The following is a 23,782-nucleotide window of genomic DNA, read 5'->3' as shown; positions in this document are numbered from 1 at the left end:
AAAGCCAGAACGGTACACGAGGGGGTGGGTGGCCAGCACCACGCCCGACCGCCTTTGTCTTTCTAGCGGGGATGTTTACACACCGCACCGGGTACTCATTTGAGGCTGAGTCGACCTAGGGGAGGCCCAGGACCGGTTTAGATAATCGTCACTGGTGTTGGCCGTGAGCGGGAATCGAACCCGGGTCGCCGGGCTCATAGCGCAGCGTAGCACTAACCGCTACACTACTGCTCCCCACAACACTCGCGGAGTCGTTTGCGGTGTCATTTTAAAATCTGGCAAACATTTGGATCCCTCGCGTAGGCACACGCAACACACGACCGGCACACGCAACACGCGACCGGCACACGCAACACGCGACCGGCACACGCAACACGCGACCGGCACACGCAACACGCGACCGGCACACGCAACACGCGACCGGCACACGCAACACGCGACCGGCACACGCAACATGCGACTGGCGAGCCCCCCCCCCCCCCCCCGCTTTTGCCAATGATGCCACGGAGGGGCCCGCGGTATTAATCAGGGGCGGCCCGCCGGATTCGAACCCCCCCCCCCCCCAACCCCGAGCCCTCCGCGGCGGCCACGTGGGCCCGGCCCCCACCGTGGGCCCGGCCCCCACCGTGGGCCCGGCCCCCACCGTGGGCCCGGCCGCCACCGTGGGCCCGGCCGCCACCGTGGGCCCGGCCCCCACCGTGGGCCCGGCCCCCACCGTGGGCCCGGCCCCCACCGTGGGCCCGGTCGCCACCGTGGGCCCGGCCCCCACCGTGGGCCCGGCCCCCACCGTGGGCCCGGCCCCCACCGTGGGCCCGGCCGCGCTGCTAAACGATCCACATCCGAAGGCCGTCTCCCTTCCCGAAAACGAGATTAAGGTTCGGGAACGGAATGGCGGAGGAGGAGGATTACTCACAAGTGGGGGGGGGGCGGGGGAGATAATCCCCCCTGCCCCCCCCCCCTGCCCCCCCACCCCGAGTGCGTGCCGGAGTGGAGCGGGGAGGGGAGGGCGCGATGCTGCCCGGCAAAGGGCCGAGCCCGCCCGTCCCGGCTCAAGGCACAGGAAGGTCTCGGCGGCACGCCCCGCGGTGCCACGCTTCGGGGTTTCCCCACGTGTGAACCGCTACGTGCACACGCGCACACACGCACGTGCACACGCACGTGCGCACGCATGTACGCACACACAAGCACGTACGCGCACACACCCTAAGCGCACACATGTACAGAGATCCCCCGTATAGCCTTAACAGTCTTTTGGGGCAAGTGCTGTTAGCGAGCAATACCTATGAAGGCTCCAGCACCACGCCCGGCCGCCTTTGTCTCCCCAGTGGCGATGTTTAACACTCCGCACCAGGTACTTCTTTGAGGCTGAGTCGACCTAGGGGAGGCCCAGGACCGGTTCAGATAATCGTCACCGGTGTTGGCCGTGAGTGGGAATCGAACTCGGCTTGCCGGGTTTGGAGTGCAGCGTAGCGCTAACCGCTACACTACCGCCCCACCAATCGCACGCACGCACACACACATCGCAAGTGCTGTTAGCGAGTAGCAGCACCTATGAAGGCCGGCACGGCACACGAGGGGGTGGGTGGACAGCACCACGCCCGGCCGCCTTTGTCTCCCCAGTAGCTGATCAAAGTCAGGATCTGTATTTAGAGAAATCCGATGAGCAATAAAGCTCTTTCTTTCACAGATGTCAAACAGGGCCACGGGATCAGAAAAAGTTGCAACAACAAACAAAACAGACAAAGCGATAGGAGTGCAACGTAGAGAGAGAAGATAATAAAGTAGCGGGGGAATAAAAAATAAATTATTAATGCGGGAACACATTCCTGCCGATTTCTCAACACCAAGTGCGAACTTGGAGTTGCATTTGGGCAGCGAGCGCCACGTCAAAGTACTCATCGTGAGGCTGGGCCCACGTTAGAGAAGGCCCAGGGCAGGTACTGACATTCAGGTCACCACTGCCTCACACAATTATCCACGTGCACACAGATGTGAGGGTACCACTGCAGCTAGGAACTGTTTCACTACCTCGCCTGGTACGCAGGAGGTCGTGGGTTCGATCCCGGCCCTGACCCCTGCTGTACATTTGGAGTTCGAAGTCTCTCTCTCTCTCCCCGTGGCCACGTGGATTTTTCACCGGGCCCTCCGCTTTTTCCCCTCCACATTTTGAAGCACGCGCATCGAGTATTTGTCTGCTATAAATGTCCACGTGATAAGCCACTTCGTTGAGCTATCATTCGTGGCCAGGTCGATTCTAAAAAATAGCTACACAGCTCTGTGGGCCTCACCTGGTAAAATAAAAAATAGTTCAGTTTAGGATGTATACACACACGTATACTAAAGCATACCGATGCATGTACACACAAGTATACAACAGCAGCTATTTACCACCAAGTGGCTGTAACCTCACCGCAGTGCTTGTACCAGGCTAGGTGCACTGCGAGGCCACGTGACGAGCCGAAGGCTGCGGTTATCTAGACCACGGGAGAGACCCAGGTGCCTTGGGTTGACTGGCTTGAGATCACTGGCAGATGCACCATCTGTGCTCCCCGCAGCAAGTTGACACAGTGGGCAGCATGGGCGGTGCATTGGCCCAGTCAACTCGGTCGGTCAACCCACAGCAAGCCGTGTCTGTCCCATGCGCGACCTCCGGCCGGCGAGCCTTCGACGCTTCACGTGGCCTCAAGGCGCACCTAGCCTGGCGCAAGCGCCCGCATCGACGTCACCGGCCGCTCAGTGGCGAACGGCAATTGTTGTTGTTGTTGTTGTGGTTGTTTGTTGTTGTTATCGTCTCCGCGTGCTGTCAGCGGCTTTGATCTCCCGAGATAACCGCTGCCGCTTCCAAGGGTCGCGGTGCAAGCGACCCCCTTCCGCTAGCGGCACGCCGAACGGCGCCGACCACCCCCAGCGGCCACTCGAAGAAGCCGACTTGCGAACGCGAAGGGCACCGGCTCGTGACCAGGGGGCGCCCTCGGCGGGTTCGACCGGACGGTGCCAGCGTCGGCCGAGCGCCACACCAGCACGCACAAGCTTTACGTGTGCGCTGGAGGAATCCGATGAGACGTTGACTACCTCGCCTGGTACACAGGAGATCATGGGCTCCATCCCGACCCCTGCTGCTGTATATTTGGAGTTTGCGTGTCTCTCTCTCTCATCATCATCACGGTGGCTAGGAGATGTTAACTACCTCGCCTGGTACACAGGAGGTCGTGGGTTCGATTCCGACCCTGACGCCTGCTGCTGTATATGTGGAGTCTGCGTGTCCCTCTCTGTCCTCCTTTGTGGCCAACTCGCTTCTGAAAAAGAGCCACGGAAGAGCTCAGTGGGGGTGCCTTCGCTGGGAAACTAAAAACATCGTCTTGGCATTCCACGCGGACGGCACTCGGCCACGCGCAAGGGGGAGGCCAACGTCGCACGTACGCGGGACGCGTGACGCACGTACGCGTGACGCACGTACGCGTGCACGCCGAACCTCGCACCGTACGTAGCCAACCGCGGCGATCGGAGGTGCGAGGGCCGAGCGGGTTTCACGGGCGGCACCGCCACGGACCGGTGGGGGCTGGGGGGGGGGGTGCGGAGGGGGGGCGGCAGCAGGCTCAAGCGAGGAGACATTCCTGAGACAGCCGTGCCGGGCGGAGATGCGCCCCTCCGCCGTGGCACATGTGGAACGCATCGCAAACGCTCGCTCACAAACGCTCGCTCGCGAACGCTCGCTCGCGAACGCTCGCTCGCGAACGCTCGCTCGCGAACGCTCGCTCGCAAACGCAAAACCCACGTGGCCCCACCCCACCTCACCTCACCACCCCACCACGACACACAGCTACACATTCTAGCAATCAAAAACAAGGTTCCCACACCCGTAGCCTTCGGCCACTGACCCACGGCAGCTCTCTTGCGGAAGCGACCTGGACTCACGCCGGGTGCACCATCACAAATGACAGCTCAACGAAAGTGGTTTATATCATCGTCGTCGTCGCGTGGAAATTTATAGCAGCGGCCGAATACTCTAAACGTGTGGTGATGTTGCTTATACATGGAGGGGAAAACCTGGAGGACCCGGAGACAAATCCACGCGAGGCGAGAGAGACACACAAATTCCAAATATACAGCAGCAGGCGTCAGGGTCGGGATCAAACCCGCGGCCTCCTGTACACCAGGCGAGGTAGTCAACATTTCCCAGCCACCGTGATGATGATGATGAGAGAGACACGCAAACTCCACATATACAGCAGGCATCAGAGTCGAGATCGAACCTACGACTTCCTGTACACCAGGCGAGGTAGTCAACATCTCCAAGTCACTGCGACGCCCGACCGCGGCGTCTTCCGCTCGCTCGACAAAAACTCCCTTCTCCAAACATTGTTTTTGCTATGCTGACAACGACGAAAAATAAATGTAAATCCGAAGGAAATGTCTCCGGCCACATTTGTTGCGAGCTCACACACACACACCCCCGCCCGCTTGTGCGTGCGTGTGTTCCTCTGTGTGTGTCTGTGTGCCTGCAGGTTGTGTGTGTGTCGGTGTGTGTATCGGTGTGTGTGTGTGTGTGTCGGGGTGTGTGGTGTAGCGGTAGTGAAGCGGTTAGCGCTACGAATCTGGCGACCCCAGTTCGAATCCCGCTCACGGCCAACACCAGTGATGATTATCTGAACCGGTCATGGGCCTCCCCTAGGTCGACCCGGCCTCAAATTTGAACCTGGTGCGATGCGTAAACTGGGGAGACAAAGGCGGCCGAGCGTGGTGTTCGTCGCCCACCTCCTCGTGCGCCGTGCCGCTATGAGCACTTGCCCCAACAGCCTGTTAAGGCTACACGGGGGATCTTTGTGTGTGGGTGTATGTGTGTGTGTATGTGCGCCTGTTTCCTGGCAAACTCCAAACAGACTGTCCTGCCTGTCAAAACCACACAAACACAAAACGAGACCAAGTGTGACTTTGAAGTAGGTTTCGGCAGCGGTGGACTCGTCAGTTGGCCAGAGGTGTCCCCGAGGTGACGAGGAGGAGTGCCCGAGGAGTGGACGAGGTGGAGGGGCAGAAGAGGAGGAGGGGGGTGAGCCCGAGCGACATAGGAGAGCGAGCGGAGCGAGAGTGTGGGGAGAAGAGGGGAGGACATAGGAGGAGGAGGAGATTGCGGACACGATGATGAGCAGGGGGAGACGGGAGCCGAGGTCATATTCACCAAACTTCTGCCGCAGTCGATCGGCCCCGGCCGGCGCTCGCTCGCCCGCTCACCCGCCCGCACGCTCGCTCCTTCCAGCGAGAGAGCGGCGGCGCTAGGGAGTGAGCGGGAGCCTGGCGGTCGCTCGCTGTCCTCTCCGTGGCCCACGCCGAGGCGGCTGACGGCTTCCTAGCGCCCGCCCACAGTGCGCCCGCATGGGAGGGGGGTGCGGGCGGGCGAGGGGGGTATGAGCGGACGAGGGGGGGGGCGAGTGGGCGAGGGGGGGGGTGAGGGGGGGGTGAGGGGGGGGTGAGGGGGGGGTGAGGGGGGGGTGAGGGGGGGGGCGAGGGGGGGGTGAGGGGGGGGGGTATGAAATTTCATTGCCCCTGATAACGCCCGGGTTGGGCATCGTTGTATTTATAGAATTGCCGGGAAGTGACACAGGTCCCCCGGCCAACGTCTCTCGCGAGGTACATTAAATCACGATACTGCAATCATACAAATTATAGTAAAACTACATACAAAACTTTTTTTCCTATTTTTTGTAAAACTGTGGTGTGTGTATGTGGGGGGTGTGTGTGGTGTGTGTGTGGGGAGTGTGTGTGGGGGGTGTTTGGGGTGTGTGGTGTGTGTGTGGGATGTGTGGTGTGTGTGGTGTGTGGGATGTGTGTGTGTAGTGTGTGTGGGGTGTGTTTGGGGTGTGTGGGGGCATGTGGGGTGTGGGGTGTGTGTGGAGTGTGTGTGGGGTGTGTGTAGTGTGTGTGTAGTGTGTGTGTGGTGTGTGTGTGTCGTGTGTGTGTGTGGTGTGTGTAGTGTGTGTGGGGTGTGTGTGCTGTGTGTGCTGTGTGTGGTGTGTGGGGTGTGTGGGATGTGGTGTGTGTGGTGTGTGTGTAGTGTGTGTGGGGTGTGTGTGGTGTGTGTGTAGTGTGTGTGGGGTGTGTGTGCTGTGTGTGGTGTGTGGGGTGTGTGGGGTGTGGTGTGTGTGGTGTGTGTGTGTAGTGTGTGTGGGGTGTGTGTAGTGTGTGTGGTGTGTGTGTAGTGTGTGGGGTGTGTGTGGTGTGTGTGGTGTGTGTGGGGTGTGTGGGGTGTGGTGTGTGTGGTGTGTGTGTGTGGTGTGTGTGGTGTGTGTGTAGTGTGTGGGGTGTGGTGTGTGTGGTGTGTGTGGGGAGGAAAGCGGACAAGCCGGAGAACGCCGACCGTCGCCCAGGGGGAGACACACCCAGCACGGCCACCGCCTCGCACCGACATGACTACAGCACCTGGCAAGCCATGGTGGTGATGAAGGGTGGGTGTGTGATGGTGGTGGTGGAGACTGGGTGGGTGGTGGTGGTGGAGGGTAGGTGGGTGGTGGTGGAGAGTGGGTGGGTGGTGGTGGTAGAGGGTAGGTGGGTGGTGGTGGTGGTGGAGAGTGGGTGGGTGGTGGTGGTGGAGGGTGGTGAGTGGTGGTGGTGGAGGGTAGGTGGGTGGTGGAGAGTGGGTGGGTGGGTGGTGGTGGAGAGTGGGTGGGTGGTGGTGGTGGAGGGTAGGTGGGTGGGTGGTGGTAGGTGGGTGGTGGTGGGTGGTGGTGAGTGGTGGTGGGTGGGTGAAGGGTGGTGGTGGTGGCCACCCAACTAAGTACGGTAGTCACCGGGCTCCACGAACCCTGCTTAGCCTGCGAGACCGGATGAGTTAGCGGGCGTGAAGGCGGCGATCCTGCGGTAGAGGAGAGCCGACACCGGGCTGGGCTCTGCGGCGTCGCGACCTTCTGCCAATCCCGCAGAGGTCGCAACCGGGTACCCGATACCCGTACCCTACCCGATACCCGGCTACCCGTACCCGGCCGGGTACGGGTACGGGTACCCGTTTGCGACCCTGGTGCGGCCGGGTACGGGTACGGGTAGGCAGGCCGTGAGTCACTGGCGAGTCACCGTTTGTCACTCATTTCCCAACGTCTTGTCTCTTCTCACAATTCAAGTTCCTAGAATCAACCCACCCGCGCCTGCAACATGGCTTCATCCCAGAGGTCGCAATCGGGTACCCGATACCCGTACCCTACCCGTACCCGGCTGGGTACGGTTAGGGTACGGGTACGGCCGGGTACGGGTACCCGTTTGCGACCCTGGTGCGGCCGGGTACGGTTACGGGTAAGGAATCAAAACCCGTTTGCGACCTCTGCCAATGCCGTCGTTCCGTGGGAGGCAAGCGGAGGGCCCGAGGAGACCCCACGACCACGGGGGGAGGCAGCGCCCCACCCTTCAAAACGTTACCGGCAAACGAATCGCCGATCCCGCTTGCTGTACCGCCAACCTGCTGGGCCGCGCCGCCCGCCCGCCCGCCGTGTGGCCCCACCGATCCCTCGGCTCCTCCAGAGCGCCGCGTTCGCAAGAGGGCCCGTGGTTCACAACGGCCACCTCGCCCGCCCCGGAAGGTTAAAGGTCACCGAGTCTCTGGCCACCCCAGAGCTCGCGTTGCAATGGCGCCAGTCCCCGATGGCGCTCAAAATTCCACATTCCCACGGCGGGAGCCGGGTGCTTCTACACCCGCTGCCGAGTTGAATCCCAAGCTGGGAGTTGAACTTGTGCCGCTTTGAAAGCGGGTCAAGCACTCTAAACACAGACCGATTCAAATATTTGCCAATGATAGGTCGTAAGCGGGAATCAAACTCGGGTGGCAGTGCGCTAAGCACCATGCCACCGCTCTCTAGAAACACGCACACACACAACCTACCTCACAGGCACGCACGGCACACACGGCACCCATGTGTAGCCTCAGACTGTTATTGCAAGCGCTGTTAGAATCAGCATCTGTGTGTTGACACTGCAGCAGGAGGAATCCGAAGAGCTGAAAAGCTCTTTTTCACAGATGTCCAGTAGGGGCACGGGGTCAGAACGTTACAACAACAACACAAAGTGTCGGAAATATTTTAAAAAAAACTCTTTGTATTTTGCCAGGTAAGACCCATTGAGCTATGCCGCTCTTTCTCAGAAGCGGCTTGGCCATCACGAATGACAGCCCAGCGAAGCGGCTTGGCCACGTGGAAAGTGACAGCAGCCAAACACTCCGAGCGCGCCGTGACGTCGTTTCTAAACGTGGAGGAGAAACCCCCAGGACTCGGAGAAAAATCCACGCGACCACGGAGAGAGAGATAGGCAGACTCCAAATATACAGCAGCAGCAGAACGTCAGGGGTCTGGGATCGAACCCCTGACCTCCTGCATTCCAGGCCTGTTGCAGGCAATCGGGGCGAGTGCCACGAGCGAGCTCACACGAAGGCCGGTGGTACGGCAAAGCGCCGCGCCCGGCTGGCCGGACAAACTGTGCGAGATGTTTGTGTCTCAAGTCGCTTCCAAGTGCCCCCCACCCTGCACCCCCCACCCTGCACCCCCCACCCTGCACCCCCCACCCTGCACCCCCCTCCCCTGCACCCCCTCCCCTGCACCCCTCTCCCCCCCCCCCGCCAACAGCAGCACCTGCTACTGCACTAAGACAACGTTGGTTTAACTTGTGCACCCCCGGGTCTGGAATTTGGGGCATCTCTACAGAGGGCGAAGGGGGTGACCTCTTAAAACAGCAGTCCAGAGGAAGTGACCCCCACCCCCCCCCCCCCCTTGTCAGAGGATGTGCCCTGGGGCCGGGGGTCAACACCGACGGTGACGACGGCGGTGACGACGACGACAACGATCCGGGCCGAGCGCGCCGCACACTCCACGACCCCGCCGACCCGAGTTCGAATCCCCGGCGCGGCGAGTCACCGGCTGCTCGCGAGCGCGCGCCGACCGGCACGGCGAAGTTTGGTGAAGCCCCCCGCCGCTCGGGGCGAGGTCCTCATCCAGTCGTGGATAGACAAAGGGTCGCACGCACGAACGCACAAACAATGACAAAGACACAGACCCCCGTGTAGCCTTAACAGACTGTAGGGGCAAGTGCTGTTAGCGAGCAGCGCCTACGAAGGCCGGCACGGCACACGAGGGGTTGGTTGGCCAGCACCACGCCCGGCCGCCTTTGTCTCCCCAGTGGCGATGTTTACTACGCACCGCACCAGGTACTCATTTGAGGCCGAGTCGACCTAGGGGAGGCCCAAGACCGGTTCAGATAATCGTCACCAGTGTTGGGCCGCAAGTGGGAATCGAACCCGGGTTGCCGGGTTTGTAGCGCAGCGTAGCGCTAACCACTACCCCACCGCTCCCCACAGTGACACACACCTACACACACGGGCATACGTGCAGTACGTGCATGCGTACTTACACACGACAACAAGAGTAGAAATTTCGATGTAAAGCTTTCGTGACTGCAGGGATTCATCTTCTTGGTTCTTTCGGTAAAGTCACGTAGAAGGGAAATAATAAAATAATAAAAATAAAACATTATTAAATAATTCTCACGACGTTTCGGCCACAACGCAAGCAGCCGTCCTCAGGTGAAGAACAGGTCTGTCGGGACGACAGCGTCTGAGTAGAAGCCGTTCGTCACTAATCCACGGTGACGCAGCGCTTGTGCCAGGCTAGGTGCACTTGGAGGCGATGTGAAGTGTGTAAAGGTCTCCGACAGGAGGCTAAGGTACAGACCCTGCAGGAGCCACGGGTCGACTGACTGAGATGAGTGGCCGATGCACCACCTGTGCCTCCCACTGTGCCAACTCGCTGCGTTTTATCCGCCGGGGCGCTCCGCTCGTTGTTGTGAGCGTCGCTCCTCATGCCCTCCGTTGTAGGGGTTCAAAGTGCACCGACGCTGGCACTGCCCAGTAGTGTCACAAGCCTCCTCCACAGACGCCAATGTTGACACTTGCTGTTGCCACTCATTGGCAAGTCACTACACTAATGAACCAAAATACCACGACGACTAAAACAACAACAAAGACAAAGGTCCCCGTGTAGCCTTAACAGACTTTTGGGGGCAAGTGCTGTTAGCGAGTAGCAGCACCTATGAAGGCCGGCACGGCACACGAGGGGGTGGGTGGCCAGCACCACCACCCGGCCGCCTTTGTCTCCCCAGTGGCGAATTTGAGGCCGAGTCGACCTAGAAGAGGCCCAGGACCGAGCGGGAACCGAACTCGGGTCACCGGGTTCGCCGTGCGGCGCGCTCACCACTGCGCCACCGCTCACCACCACAAAGCAACAAGACACACACCCACACGCGCGCACACACACACACGTGAACACACACACACGTGAACACACACACACGTGAACACACACGTGAACACACACACACGTAAACACACACACGTAAACAGACACACACACTTGAACACACACACGTGAACAGACACACACGTGAACAGACACACACGTGAACAGACACACACGTGAACACACACACGTGAACACACACACGTGAACAGACACACACGTGAACAGACACACACGTGAACAGACACACACGTGAACACACGCGCACGCACGCACGCACACACGCACGCACACACGTGAACACGCACACACGTGAACACACACACGCGTGAACACACACACACACGCGTGAACACACACACACACGTGAACACACACACACGTGAACACACACACACGTGAACACACACGTGAACACACACGTGAACACACACGTGAACAGACACGCTGACACACACGCAGGCTCCCTTAACACGTGGTATTGCTCAGCTTGTGGAAACTCGCACTGATTGTCTAAGTTTTTTTTTCCAGGGCAGGGCGTATTCTCCAGAGACCAGTGACATAACGGAACTCGCAAGCGCAGACGGGATGGGAGTTGCGTGTGTGTGTGTATGTGTGTGTGTATGTGTGTGTGTATGTGTGTGTGTGTATGTGTGTATGTGCGGTAGTGTAGAGGTTAGCGTGCTGCGCTATGACCCTGGCGACCCGGGTTCGATTCCCGCTCATGGCTAACACCAGTGACGATTATCTGAACCGGTCCCGGGCCTCCCCTAGGTCGACTCAGCCCTAAATGAGTACCTGGTGCGGTGTGTAAACATCGCCACTGGGGAAACAAAGGCGGTCGGGCGTGGTGCTGGCCACCCACCCCCTCGTGTACCGTTCCGGCCTTCATAGGTGCTCGCTAACAGCACTTGCCCCTACAGTCTGTTAAGGCTATACGGGGGATCTTTGATCTTTGTATGTATGTTGGATACATTTAGGCTGGCCTGCCTACGATCCATCCTGGGTTTAACCAGGCTGGATTGTGTGAGCTCACAAATCCTTGAAAGATCTGGGCAAAGTCCCATCGGTGAGCTCCTCCGGCAGGCAAGGCTGCGTTGGCTGGGTCATGTAGCCCGCATGCCCAGCCACCGCATGCCTAGACAGCTTTTGTTCGGCCGGATCGAGGGGGCTAAACGGGCGCGGCACGGGCTAGAGAAGAGATGGAGTGATGTGGTACAGGAGGACGTGGAGCTGAGTGGACTTGCCGATGACTGGTACCAGCGGTGTCAAGATCGGCCTCAGTGGAGGAGGCTCGTGAAGGACGCTACTGGGCAGTTGGAGGCAGTCGCCCTCCAACAACAACGGAGGGCGGAGGAGCGACGCTCACAACAACGAGCGGAGCGCCGGGTGGCTAAAGCACAGCAAGTTGGCACAGTAGGGGGCACAGGTGGTGCAGCAGCCAGTCATCTCGGTCATCTCAGTCAGTCGACCCGTGGCACCTGCTGAGTCTGCCCCGTGACCTCCTGCCAGCGGGCGTTCGACACTTCACGTGGCCTCAAGGTGCACTTGGGCTGGCACAAGCGTCGTGGTGACGTCACCACCACTTAGTGGCGAATGGCGGTTGTTGTTGTTGTGTGTACGTGTGTCTGTGTACGTGTGTGTCTGTGTGTGTCTGTGTGTGTGTATGTGTGTGTGGGAGTGGGGAGCGGTGGTGCAGCGGTTAGCGCTACGCTGCGCTATGAACCTTGGCGACCCGAGTTCGATTCCCGCTCACGGCCAACACCGGTGACGATGATCTGAACCGGTCCTGGGTCTCCCCTAGGTCGACTCGGCCTCAAATGAGTACCCGATGCGGTGTGTGGGGAGTCGAAGGCGGCCGGGCGTACTACTGACCACCCACCCCCTCGTGTGCCACAGTGCCGGCAGCCTTCACAGCTGCTGCTCGCTAACAGCACTTGCCCCATGACTATGTTGGGGTGTCACGGGGGCAGATCTTTGTCTTTTGTGTTGCAAGAGGGTCAGCGCACCGCGTCACGAACCAGTTCTCTGTCTACGCCGACACCGCTCCGAGTTGCCCGACGTTGTTCGTGGCGACGTTGTTCGTGGCGAGCGTTGTTCGTGGCGACGTTGTTCGTGGCGACGTTGTTCGTGGCGAGCGTTGTTCGTGGCGACGTTGTTCGTGGCGACGTTGTTCGTGGCGAGCGTTGTTCGTGGCGACGTTGTTCGTGGCGACGTTGTTCGTGGCGACGTTGTTCGTGGCGACGTTGTTCGTGGCGAGCGTTGTTCGTGGCGACGTTGTTCGTGGCGACGTTGTTCGTGGCGACGTTGTTCGTGGCGACGTTGTTCGTGGCGACGTTGTTCGTGGCGAGCGTTGTTCGTGGCGACGTTGTTCGTGGCGAGCGTGTTGCTGGCGACAACAGCCTGGGAGCCGCTGTGGTTGATCGTGGCCTTGAGACTAAACAGGGGCTCTGTGTGTGGGTGTGCTGGGGGGGGGAGAGTGGCACGATTTGGGGGGTTGAAGTCATAAGGCAGTTGCAGGGATCAGCGATTGTCTTGGTGTGCGAGCGTCTGTGTGGGGAGCGGTGGCGCAGCGGTTAGCGCTACGCTGGCGCTACGAACCCTGGCGACCCGGGTTCGATTCCCGCTCACGGCCACCAACACCGGTGACGATGATCTGAATCTGTCCTGGGCCTCCCCTAGGTCGACTCGGCCTCAAATGAGTACCTGGTGCGGTGTGTTAACCTCAGCACTGGGGAGACAAAGGCGGCCGGGTTTGGTGCTGGCCACCCACCCCCTCGTGTGCCGTGCCGGCCTTCGTAGGATAGGTGCTGCTCGCAAACAGCACTTGCCCCTACAGTCTGTTGAGGCTACACGGGGGATCTTTGTCTTTTGGTGGAGAGTGGCAGGATGGGGGTGGTGAAGTCATTGCCAGTTACAGGCCTCGTGTGTGTGTGTACGTCTGCACGTGTGTGTGCGTGCGTGTGTGTGTGTGCGTGCGTGTGTGTGCGTGTGTGTGTGTACATCTGCACGTGTGTGTGCGTGCGTGTGCGTGCGTATGTATGCGTGTGTGTGTGTGTACGTCTGCACGTGTGTGTGCGTGCGTGTGCGTGCGTATGTATGCGTGTGTGTGTGTGTACGTCTGCACGTGTGTGTGCGTGCGTGTGCGTGCGTATGTATGCGTGTGTGTGTGTGTACATCTGCACGTGTGTGTGCGTGCGTGTGCGTGCGTATGTATGCGTGTGTGTGTGTGTACGTCTGCACGTGTGCGTGCGTGCGTGTGTGTACATCTGCACGTGTGTGTGCGTGCACGTGTGCGTGCGTGCGTGTGCGTGCGTGTGCGTCTGCACGTGTGTACGAGATTCCGAGACCCATTGGCTCAACAGCATAGAGACCCCTAAACTCACACAAAGCCCTTTACACAGGCTTATATGAAAACCAATAGACTCACAAAGATACCCGTGGACTCACAGACATATCCGCAGATACAGAGACTCAAACGGTCACGTAAATATACCCGTAAAGAGACTGAAAACGAATTTCTGTAGAACTGATTTAAGTGTTTAGTTTGTTGTCCTTTACCCCACTGCACCTCTGATTAGCATGGTTGGCTACGTACGGTGCGAAAGAAGTTCAACACACTTAGATTCAAGCAGAAATCCCATCACATCGCCTTACACACAGACCCACAGACCCCCATGGACTCACATCGGGACCCATGGACTCATATCGAGACCCATGGACTCACATCGAGACCCATGGACTCACATCGAGACCCATGGACTCACATCGAGACCCATGGACGCACATCGAGACCCATGGACTCACATCGAGACCCATGGACTCACATCGAGACCCATAGACTCACATCGAGACCCATAGACTCACATTGAGACCCATAGACTCACATTGAGACCCATGGACTCACATCGAGACCCATGGTCTCACATCGAGACCCATGGACTCACATCGAGACCCATGGACTCACATCGAGACCCATGGACTCACATCGAGACCCATGTACTCACATCGGGACCCATGGACTCACATCGGGACCCATGGACTCACATCGAGACCCATGGACTCACATCGAGACCCATGGACTCACATCGAGACCCATGGACTCACATCGGGACCCATGGACTCACATCGAGACCCATGGACTCACATCGAGACCCATGGACTCACATCGAGACCCATGGACTCACATCGAGACCCATGGACTCACATCGAGACCCATGGACTCACATCGGGACCCATGGACTCACATCGAGACCCATGGACTCACATCGAGACCCATGGACTCACATCGAGACCCATGGACTCACATCGAGACCCATGGACTCACATCGAGACCCATGGACTCACATCGAGACCCATGGACTCACATCGAGACCCATGGACTCACATCGAGACCCATGGACTCACATCGAGACCCATGAACTCACATCGGGACCCATGGACTCACATCGAGACCCATGGACTCACATCGAGACCCATGGACTCACATCGAGACCCATGGACTCGCATCGAGACCCATGGACTCGCATCGAGACCCATGGACTCGCATCGAGACCCATGGACTCACATCGAGACCCATGGACTCACATCGAGACCCATGGACTCACATCGAGACCCATAGACTCACATCGAGACCCATAGACTCACATCGAGACCCATAGACTCACATCGAGACCCATAGACTCACATCGAGACCCATAGACTCACATCGAGACCCATAGACTCACATCGAGACCCATGGACTCACATCGAGACCCATGGACTCACATCGAGACCCATGGACTCACATCGAGACCCATGGACTCACATCGAGACCCATGGACTCACATCGAGACCCATGGACTCACATCGAGACCCATGGACTCACATCGAGACCCATGGACTCACATCGAGACCCATGGACTCACATCGAGACCCATGGACTCACATCGAGACCCATGGACTCACATCGAGACCCATGGACTCACATCGAGACCCATGGACTCACATCGAGACCCATGGACTCACATCGAGACCCATAGACTCACATCGAGACCCATAGACTCACATCGAGACCCATAGACTCACATCGAGACCCATAGACTCACATCGAGACCCATGGACTCACATCTGGACCCATGGACTCACATCTGGACCCATCGGCTTGACACGGAGAGCGAGAGTGTCACCCGCCACAACACGTGACCGTCGTGATGCCACCTTTCACTCCCATAACCCCCTCTGCCCGACACCGAGTCAGGTAATGGGGCACGGCCTGGCCGCTGTCATCTCGCCATCATCTCTCACGTCGCCGTTTATCCCGCGGTGGAGCCGCCCAACGCCACACCCAGCCAGGGAACACACACACACACGCGCACACACACGCGCACACACACACACACGCGCGCACACACACGCACACGCGCACACACACACACGCGCACACACACACACGCACACACACACACACACACACGGACACACGCACACATACACACACACGCACACACACGCACGCGCACACACACACACGCACACACACACGCGCACACACGCACACACACGCGCACACACGCACACACACGCACACACACGCGCACACACGCGCGTGGCATCTTGCCACGGGACGTGAACTACATCAATGAATGAATGAATGAGAGGTCGAATGAATGAATGAATGAGAGGTCGAATGAATGAATGAATGGTTGAAGTGAGTCGGTGCGTGGTGAGGGTGGTTTTTACATGAATTGTATTCATGAACGAATGGGGGGGGGGGGGCGGGTGAATGAAGGAATGAGAGTGTGCACGGTGGGGTGCTTCTACGCGAATGATATTCGTGAATGAACGAATGGGGTGTTTTTACAGGATGTCAAAGGAACAGGTCCAACTTGGACTGGTACCAGTCATCGTTGGTGTCCCACAGCCTCAACACTGACACACAGAGACTCAACACTGACACACAGCCTCAACACTGACACACAGTCTCAACACTGACCCCCAGCCTCAACACTGACACACAGCCTCAACACTGACACACAGTCTCAACACTGACCCCCAGCCTCAACACTGACACACAGTCTCAACAATGACAGCCTCAACACTGACACAGTCTCAACACTGACACACAGTCTCAACACTGACCCCCAGTCTCAACACTGACCCCCAGTCTCAACACTGACACACAGCCTCAACACTGACACACAGTCTCAACACTGACCCCCAGCCTCAACACTGACACACAGCCTCAACACTGACACACAGTCTCAACACTGACCCCCAGCCTCAACACTGACACACAGTCTCAACAATGACAGCCTCAACACTGACACAGTCTCAACACTGACACACAGTCTCAACACTGACCCCCAGTCTCAACACTGACACACAACCTCAACACTGACACACAGCCTCAACACTGAGAGCCTCAACACTGACACACAGCCTCAGCACTGACACACAGCCTCAACACTGACACACAGTCTCAACACTGACACACAGTCTCAACACTGACACACAGTCTCAACACTGACACACAGCCTCAACACTGACACACAGAGACTCAACACTGACACACAGCCTCAACACTGACACACAGTCTCAACACTGACACACAGAGACTCAACACTGACACACAGAGACTCAACACTGACACACAGTCTCAACACTGACACACAGCCTCAACACTGACACACAGAGACTCAACACTGACACACAGTCTCAACACTGACACACAGCCTCAACACTGACACACAGAGACTCAACACTGACACACAGCCTCAACACTGACACACAGTCTCAACACTGACCCCCAGCCTCAACACTGACACACAGCCTCAACACTGACACACAGTCTCAACAATGACAGCCTCAACACTGACACACAGCCTCAACACTGACACACAGTCTCAACACTGACCCCCAGTCTCAACACTGACACACAACCTCAACACTGACACACAGCCTCAGCACTGACACACAGCCTCAACACTGACACACAGTCTCAACACTGACACACAGTCTCAACACTGACACACAGTCTCAACACTGACACACAGCCTCAACACTGACACACAGAGACTCAACACTGACACACAGCCTCAACACTGACACACAGTCTCAACACTGACACACAGAGACTCAACACTGACACACAGAGACTCAACACTGACACACAGTCTCAACACTGACACACAGCCTCAACACTGACACACAGAGACTCAACACTGACACACAGTCTCAACACTGACATACAGCCTCAACACTGACACACAGAGACTCAACACTGACACACAGCCTCAACACTGACACACAGTCTCAACACTGACCCCCAGCCTCAACACTGACACACAGCCTCAACACTGACACACAGTCTCAACAATGACAGCCTCAACACTGACACACAGCCTCAACACTGACACACAGTCTCAACACTGACCCCCAGTCTCAACACTGACACACAACCTCAACACTGACACACAGCCTCAACACTGACAGCCTCAACACTGACACACAGCCTCAGCACTGACACACAGTCTCAACACTGACACACAGTCTCAACACTGACACACAGTCTCAACACTGACACACAGCCTCAACACTGACACACAGAGACTCAACACTGACCCACAAACTCAACACTGACACACAGACTCAACACTGACCCCCAGCCTCAACGCTGACACACAGACTCAACACTGACCCCCAGCCTCAACGCTGGCACACGGCCTCAACATGATTAATATGATGCTTATGATGATGACAGTGTCTTCTTGGTTCTTTCGGTAAAGTCACGTAGAAGGGAAGTAATAAAATAATACAAATAAAACATAACAAAATACAATTCTCACGACGTTTCGGCCACAACGCAAGCAGCCGTCCTCAGGTAAAGACCAGGTCTGTCGGGGAGACAGCGTCTGAATGAAACACCACCACGCTTGGATCGTATATATTTAAGCTGGGTTGGAATGATGACAGTGGTGATTCTTCTAATGATTATGATGAAGCTGATGATGAGGCTTATGAAGCCGATGATGATGCCACTTATGCCGATGATGAAGCCGATGAAGCCGATGAAAACGATGATGAAGCCGACGATGTCGATGTCCAGCGGTGCGAGGGAGGGTTGGGGTGCAGGAGGGGGCGGAGAGGGATTGTTGGCGGACCACACACACACAGCTCCTTACATGGCGTTCCGTGGCACGCAGACTCGTGAGGGAACAGCTGTTGGGAGAAAGATCTCCTGGGATGCTGTCTTCACGTCACTCTCCTCCTCCTCCTTCACGCCTCTCCTCTCGTCTCCATCTCGAGCTCGTCCCGCACCTTTGCTGCCTGTCTGGGCAAGAGATTTTCACAACTTTGTTACATTCGTTTAGAGATTTATTTTATTATGTTTTATTTTTATTATTTTATTATTTCACTTCCACGCGACTTTACCGAAAGAACCAAGGAGATGAATCCCTGCAGTCACGAAAGCTTTAAATCGAAATTTTATGTTTAATTTTTATTATTTTATTATTTCCCTTCCACGTGACTTTACCGAAAGAACCAAGAAGATGAATCCCTGCAGTCACGAAAGCTTTAAATCGAAAAAGATTTAAAGAAGTTAATTTTTTTATTTTTTTCATTCTTTTAAACCGAGATTGAAGACTCACTTCCATGGAGCTGCTTTGTGCGTTTAGTTTAGTTGATCATCCCCCCGCGCGCCTCCGATTAGCGCGGTTGGCTGCGTATGGTGCGAAAGAAGTTCCACGTGCGCACGCTTTTGTGAGTCTGCTCGGTTCACCCAGGAAAAGCGTCGCCGAGTCTCGGGGCTCTTGTTCAGGAGGGTCCTGCCAGCTTTACAGAGTCGGGGGGGGGGTGATGTCGCCGCTGCTGCGTGTCATCCCAGTGGAGTAAGCTGCAGTGTCATTTCATTGCAGCATTGGCATATGGCTTTGGCTAATACCGGTTACGTTGTATGTGGTGGGGGGGAGGTTTCGCTATGGGTGGAAGCCAGAGAAGCTGGAAGAGAGCCGTGCAGAACAGAGAGAGAGAGAATACAAACTCCACTCACTCACACAAAGATCCCCTCTACAGCCTTTAACAGAATGTTGGGGTCAGTGCTTTTCGTAGCACCCATTAAGGCCGACATGGCACACGAGGAGGTGGGTAGCCAGCACCCCACACTCGGCCGCCTTTGTCTCCCCAGTGGCGATGTTTACACACCGCACCAGGTACTCGTTTGAGAACGAGTCGAGCTAAGGGAGGATGACACAAAGACACTCACCCACACACTCACCACACACTCACCCACTCACTCACCACACTGCAGGCCACAATAACACACCCACTCACCACACTGCGGGCTACATAACAAGACACTCACCCACCCACTCACCACACTGCAGGTCACAATAACACACTCACCCACCCACCCACTCACCACACTGCAGGTCAAAATAGCAACACACTCACCACACTGCAGGCCACAATAACACACTCACCCACTCACCCACCCACCCACCCACTCACCACACACACACACCCACCCACACACTCACCCACTCACCCACCCACTCATCACACACTCACCCGCCCACTCACCACACACTCACCACCCACTCACCACACTGCAGGCCACATAACACACTCACCCACCCACACACTCACCACACACTCACCACCCGCTCACCACCCACTCACCACACACTCACCACACACTCACCACCCGCTCACCACCCGCTCACCACACACTCACCACCCACTCACCACCCACTCACCACCCACTCACCACACACTCACCACACACTCACCACACACTCACCACACACTCACCACACACTCACCACTCACTCACCACACACTCACCACACACTCACCACACACTCACCACACACTCACCACCCACTCACCACACACTCACCACACATTCACCACACACTCACCACTCACTTACCACACGAGGTCATCTCACTCCTCTTCCTTCTCCCACCACGCACAGCCTCCACTCTGGAATCTCCTCCCATGCTGCTCTCGTTATAATAATAATAAATCACATTGTTCTAACCTTGCCTGCTAACATAAATAACATAGTTGTAATAGTTTTAAGTCAACGGGAGTGTATTGACTCGCCTCATTAGAATAATGAGAACTTCAATCGTGCTGTGCGTTGAAAGTGAAATGTTGACTACCTCGCCTGGTGTACAGGAGGTCGTGGGTTCGATCCCAGCCCTGACGCCTGCTGTATATGTGGAGTTTGCGTGTCTCTCTCATCATCATCACGGTGGCTATGAGATGTTGACTACTTCGCCTGGTGTACAGGAGGTCGTGGGTTCGATCCCAGCCCTGACGCCTGCTGTATATGTGGAGTTTGCGTGTCTCTCTCATCATCATCACGGTGGCTATGAGATGTTGACTACTTCGCCTGGTGTACAGGAGGTCGTGGGTTCGATCCCAGCCCTGACGCCTGCTGCTGCTGTATATGTGGAGTTTGCGTGTCTCTCTCCGTGGTCGCGTGGATTTGTCTCCGAGTCCACCGGTTTTCCCCTCCACATTTGGAATGAACGTCACGCGTTTGGAGTACGTGGCTACTGCTGTCCACTCCCACGTGATGATGATGATGAAAAGCCAACTTCGTTGAGCTAACAACGTGTGATGACGACCAGGTCGTTCCTCCATAAGAACCACACAGCTCAGTAGTTGGGGCCGTACCTCTAGTAAAATATAAAAAAAATAGTTTAAATAGTATCGATCATCCTTGCCTCGTCGATTATCGAGACCGAAGGGAACGCAGCTAAGCAGGCTGCAGCCTGGACAGGGCGCGTGACGCTGCCCGCGTGGTCACTACGGACCCTGTGCTTAATGATTCACGACAAACCCAACAAAGCCGTCACTACGAACGCTGCAGAGCCGTACGTGGTATCATAGGCGACGTTTCGGGCAATGGCCATTCTGCACAGAACTTTTGAGGACAACAAAGACAAAGTTCCCCCGTGTAGCCTTAACAGGGCTGTAGGGGCAAGTGCTGTTAGCGAGCAGCACCTATGAAGGCCAAAACGGCACACGAGGGGGTGGGTGGCCAGCACCACGCCCGGCCGCCTTTGTCTCCCCAGTGACGATGTTTACTACACACCGCACCAGGTACTCATGTGAGGCTGAGTCGACCTAGAGGGAGGCCCAGGACCGACTCAGATAATCGTCACCGGTGGTGTTGGCCGTGAGCGGGAATCGAACTCGGGCCGCCGGGTTCGTAGCGCAGCGTGGACCTAATCACTACGCCACCGCTCCCCACAAAATCTCGTTGTACTGTACTCCTATGCTCCCCACGTCTGTGCAACCTCTCGCTCGCCCCGGCCATCAACAACCCGCAACGGAGGGGAGGAGTGGGCAGTCCCTCATCCAGCAGTGGATATACAGAGGCGGCAAGGTGGTCGTCCACTCGGCGTGCCACGCGTGCCCACCCCTCCTCTCATCATCCTCCATGCGTCTCTTTTACTGGACGTCTGTGAGTGCGGGGAGGGGAAGAGCTTCATAGCTCATCGGATTTCTCCTGCAGAGTAAATAACGATTCTCAATCTGTCTCCCTCCCTCTCTGCCTGCAACGGTTTCTCAAAGCAAAACCAGCTGGAACATCAACAACACGGGCGCGCTGCGGGATAGAACACCCATCAACATCACAAACATCATCATCACCAACATCATCATCACCAGCAACATCACCACCAACATCACCATCAACATCACCATCAACATCAACATCACCAACATCATCAACATCACCAACATCACCACCAACATCACCAACATCACCAACATCACGACCATCATCATCATCACCACCAACATCATCACGACCATCATCATCATCACCACCAACATCACCATCATCATCATCAACATCACCAACATCACGACCATCATCATCATCACCACCAACATCATCACGACCATCATCATCATCACCACCAACATCACCAACATCACCATCATCATCATCATCATCCTTTTCACGATGGTTGTGGTGGTGATGATGCTGCTTACGTTACGTAGCTGATGGTGATGATGATGGTGGTGGTAGTGAGGCTGGTGATGATGATGGTGATGATTGTGGTGGTAGTGTGAGGCTGGTGATGATGGTGGTGAGGGTGGTGGTAAGGCTGGTGGTGATGGTGATGATTGTGGTGGTAGTGTGAGGCTGGTGATGATGGTGGTGAGGGTGGTGGTAAGGCTGGTGGTGAGGCTGGTGATGAGGCTGGTGATGATGATAATGGTGGTGATGATGATGGTGGTGGTAGTGGTGATGATGGTGATAGAGAATACGGTGGTGGTCGTGATGCTGTCATTGATGATGATGCAAGCGATGATGGTGATGATGGTTGCTGCTGCTGGTAACCACAATAGTGACGGTGGCGATGCAATCAGAAGTCGCGACGGACCCGCAAACAACAACAACAACACCACGCCGAATAACAAACAACATCACAAACACGGGGGTGGAGGACTTGACGAACGTACGCTCCAGAATCCAGCGTCACAAGCCCAAGACATCCATTGCAGACGCAGAGGACGACAGCACCCAGCGTGGTGATGATGCTGCTGCTGCTGCTGATGATGCCGGTGCTGATGCCGGTGATGATGATGTTGCTGCTGACGATGATGATGCTGGTGCTGATGATGCTTATGATGATACTGCTCGTGATGATGCTGCTGCTGATGATGATGCTGCTGATGAAGCTGCTGCTGCTGATGCTGCTGCTGGACCAATCACGTCCCCGACGAGCCTTGCCGAGGTGCTCGCCTGCTCATCCGATCAGCCAACTCCCCACCGCTGCGCCCGAGGGACCCGGGGCCGCTCCGGCAACAAAGAGTCTCGCGCTAGCGCCGCATCGGCTGCCGCCAGCCAAGCAGGCGGCCGTCTCGTGCGTGCTGCTGCTGCTGCATTGTGGAGGAAGGGAATAGCGGAGAGAGAGGAGGAGAGGGGGTGAGGGTGGGGAGAGAGGAGGAGGAGAGGGGGTGGAGAGAGAGGGTGGAGATGGTGGAGAGAGAGGGGGGAGGAGAGGGGGGGTGAAGAGAGAGGGTGGAGAGAGAGGGTGGAGAGAGGAGAGGGGGGGGAGAGAGTGGAGAGAGAGGAGGAGAGAGGGGGGGAGGAGAGAGGGGGGGGGTGGATAGAGTGGAGGAGAGGGGGGGTGGAGAGGGTGGATAGAGTGGAGAGAGAGGAGGAGAGGGGGGGGTAGAGGAGAGAGGGGGGAGAGAGTGGGGAGAGAGGAGGAGGGGGGGGAGGAGAGGGGGGGTGGAGAGAGTGGAGGAGAGAGGGGGGAGAGAGGGGGGAGAGAAAGAGGAGAGAGTAGAGGAGGAGGAGAAAGAGGAGGAGGAGGGATGGGATTTTGATTGGCGTCCCAAGGCACTCAGAAGAGGTCTGGGATTTGTTTTCTCTTCAGCGGTGCAGTGTGGGGGAGGGGGATGCGTTGGGGGATGAGGAATCGATTTTGTTTCCGAACATGGAAATGGAATCGATTCCCTGTATCATTGCGCTGATTCCATGTGAATCGTTGTTTCGTAGCGGT

General features: G+C 56.9%; 1 protein-coding gene across 1 annotated transcript in view; it reads right to left on the bottom strand.

The window, feature by feature from the left end:
- The window catches only part of LOC144951631 (rho family-interacting cell polarization regulator 1-like), a 54,527-nt gene extending 31,286 nt beyond the window's left edge, over positions 1-23,241 (bottom strand). Inside the window, 4 exon segments of the mRNA XM_078881920.1 lie at positions 5,177-5,226; positions 5,228-5,344; positions 18,425-18,573; positions 22,734-23,241. Coding sequence (XP_078738046.1) covers positions 5,177-5,226; positions 5,228-5,344; positions 18,425-18,573; positions 22,734-22,766 — 349 coding nt within the window. The 5' untranslated portion in view covers positions 22,767-23,241.
- Positions 23,242-23,782: the final 541 nt, after the last annotated feature.

This window comes from Lampetra fluviatilis, chromosome 63 (genome assembly GCF_964198595.1).
Source record: "Lampetra fluviatilis chromosome 63, kcLamFluv1.1, whole genome shotgun sequence".
NCBI classification, from domain to species: Eukaryota; Metazoa; Chordata; class Hyperoartia; order Petromyzontiformes; family Petromyzontidae; genus Lampetra; species Lampetra fluviatilis.
This window is presented reverse-complemented; position numbering and strand designations above follow the sequence as displayed.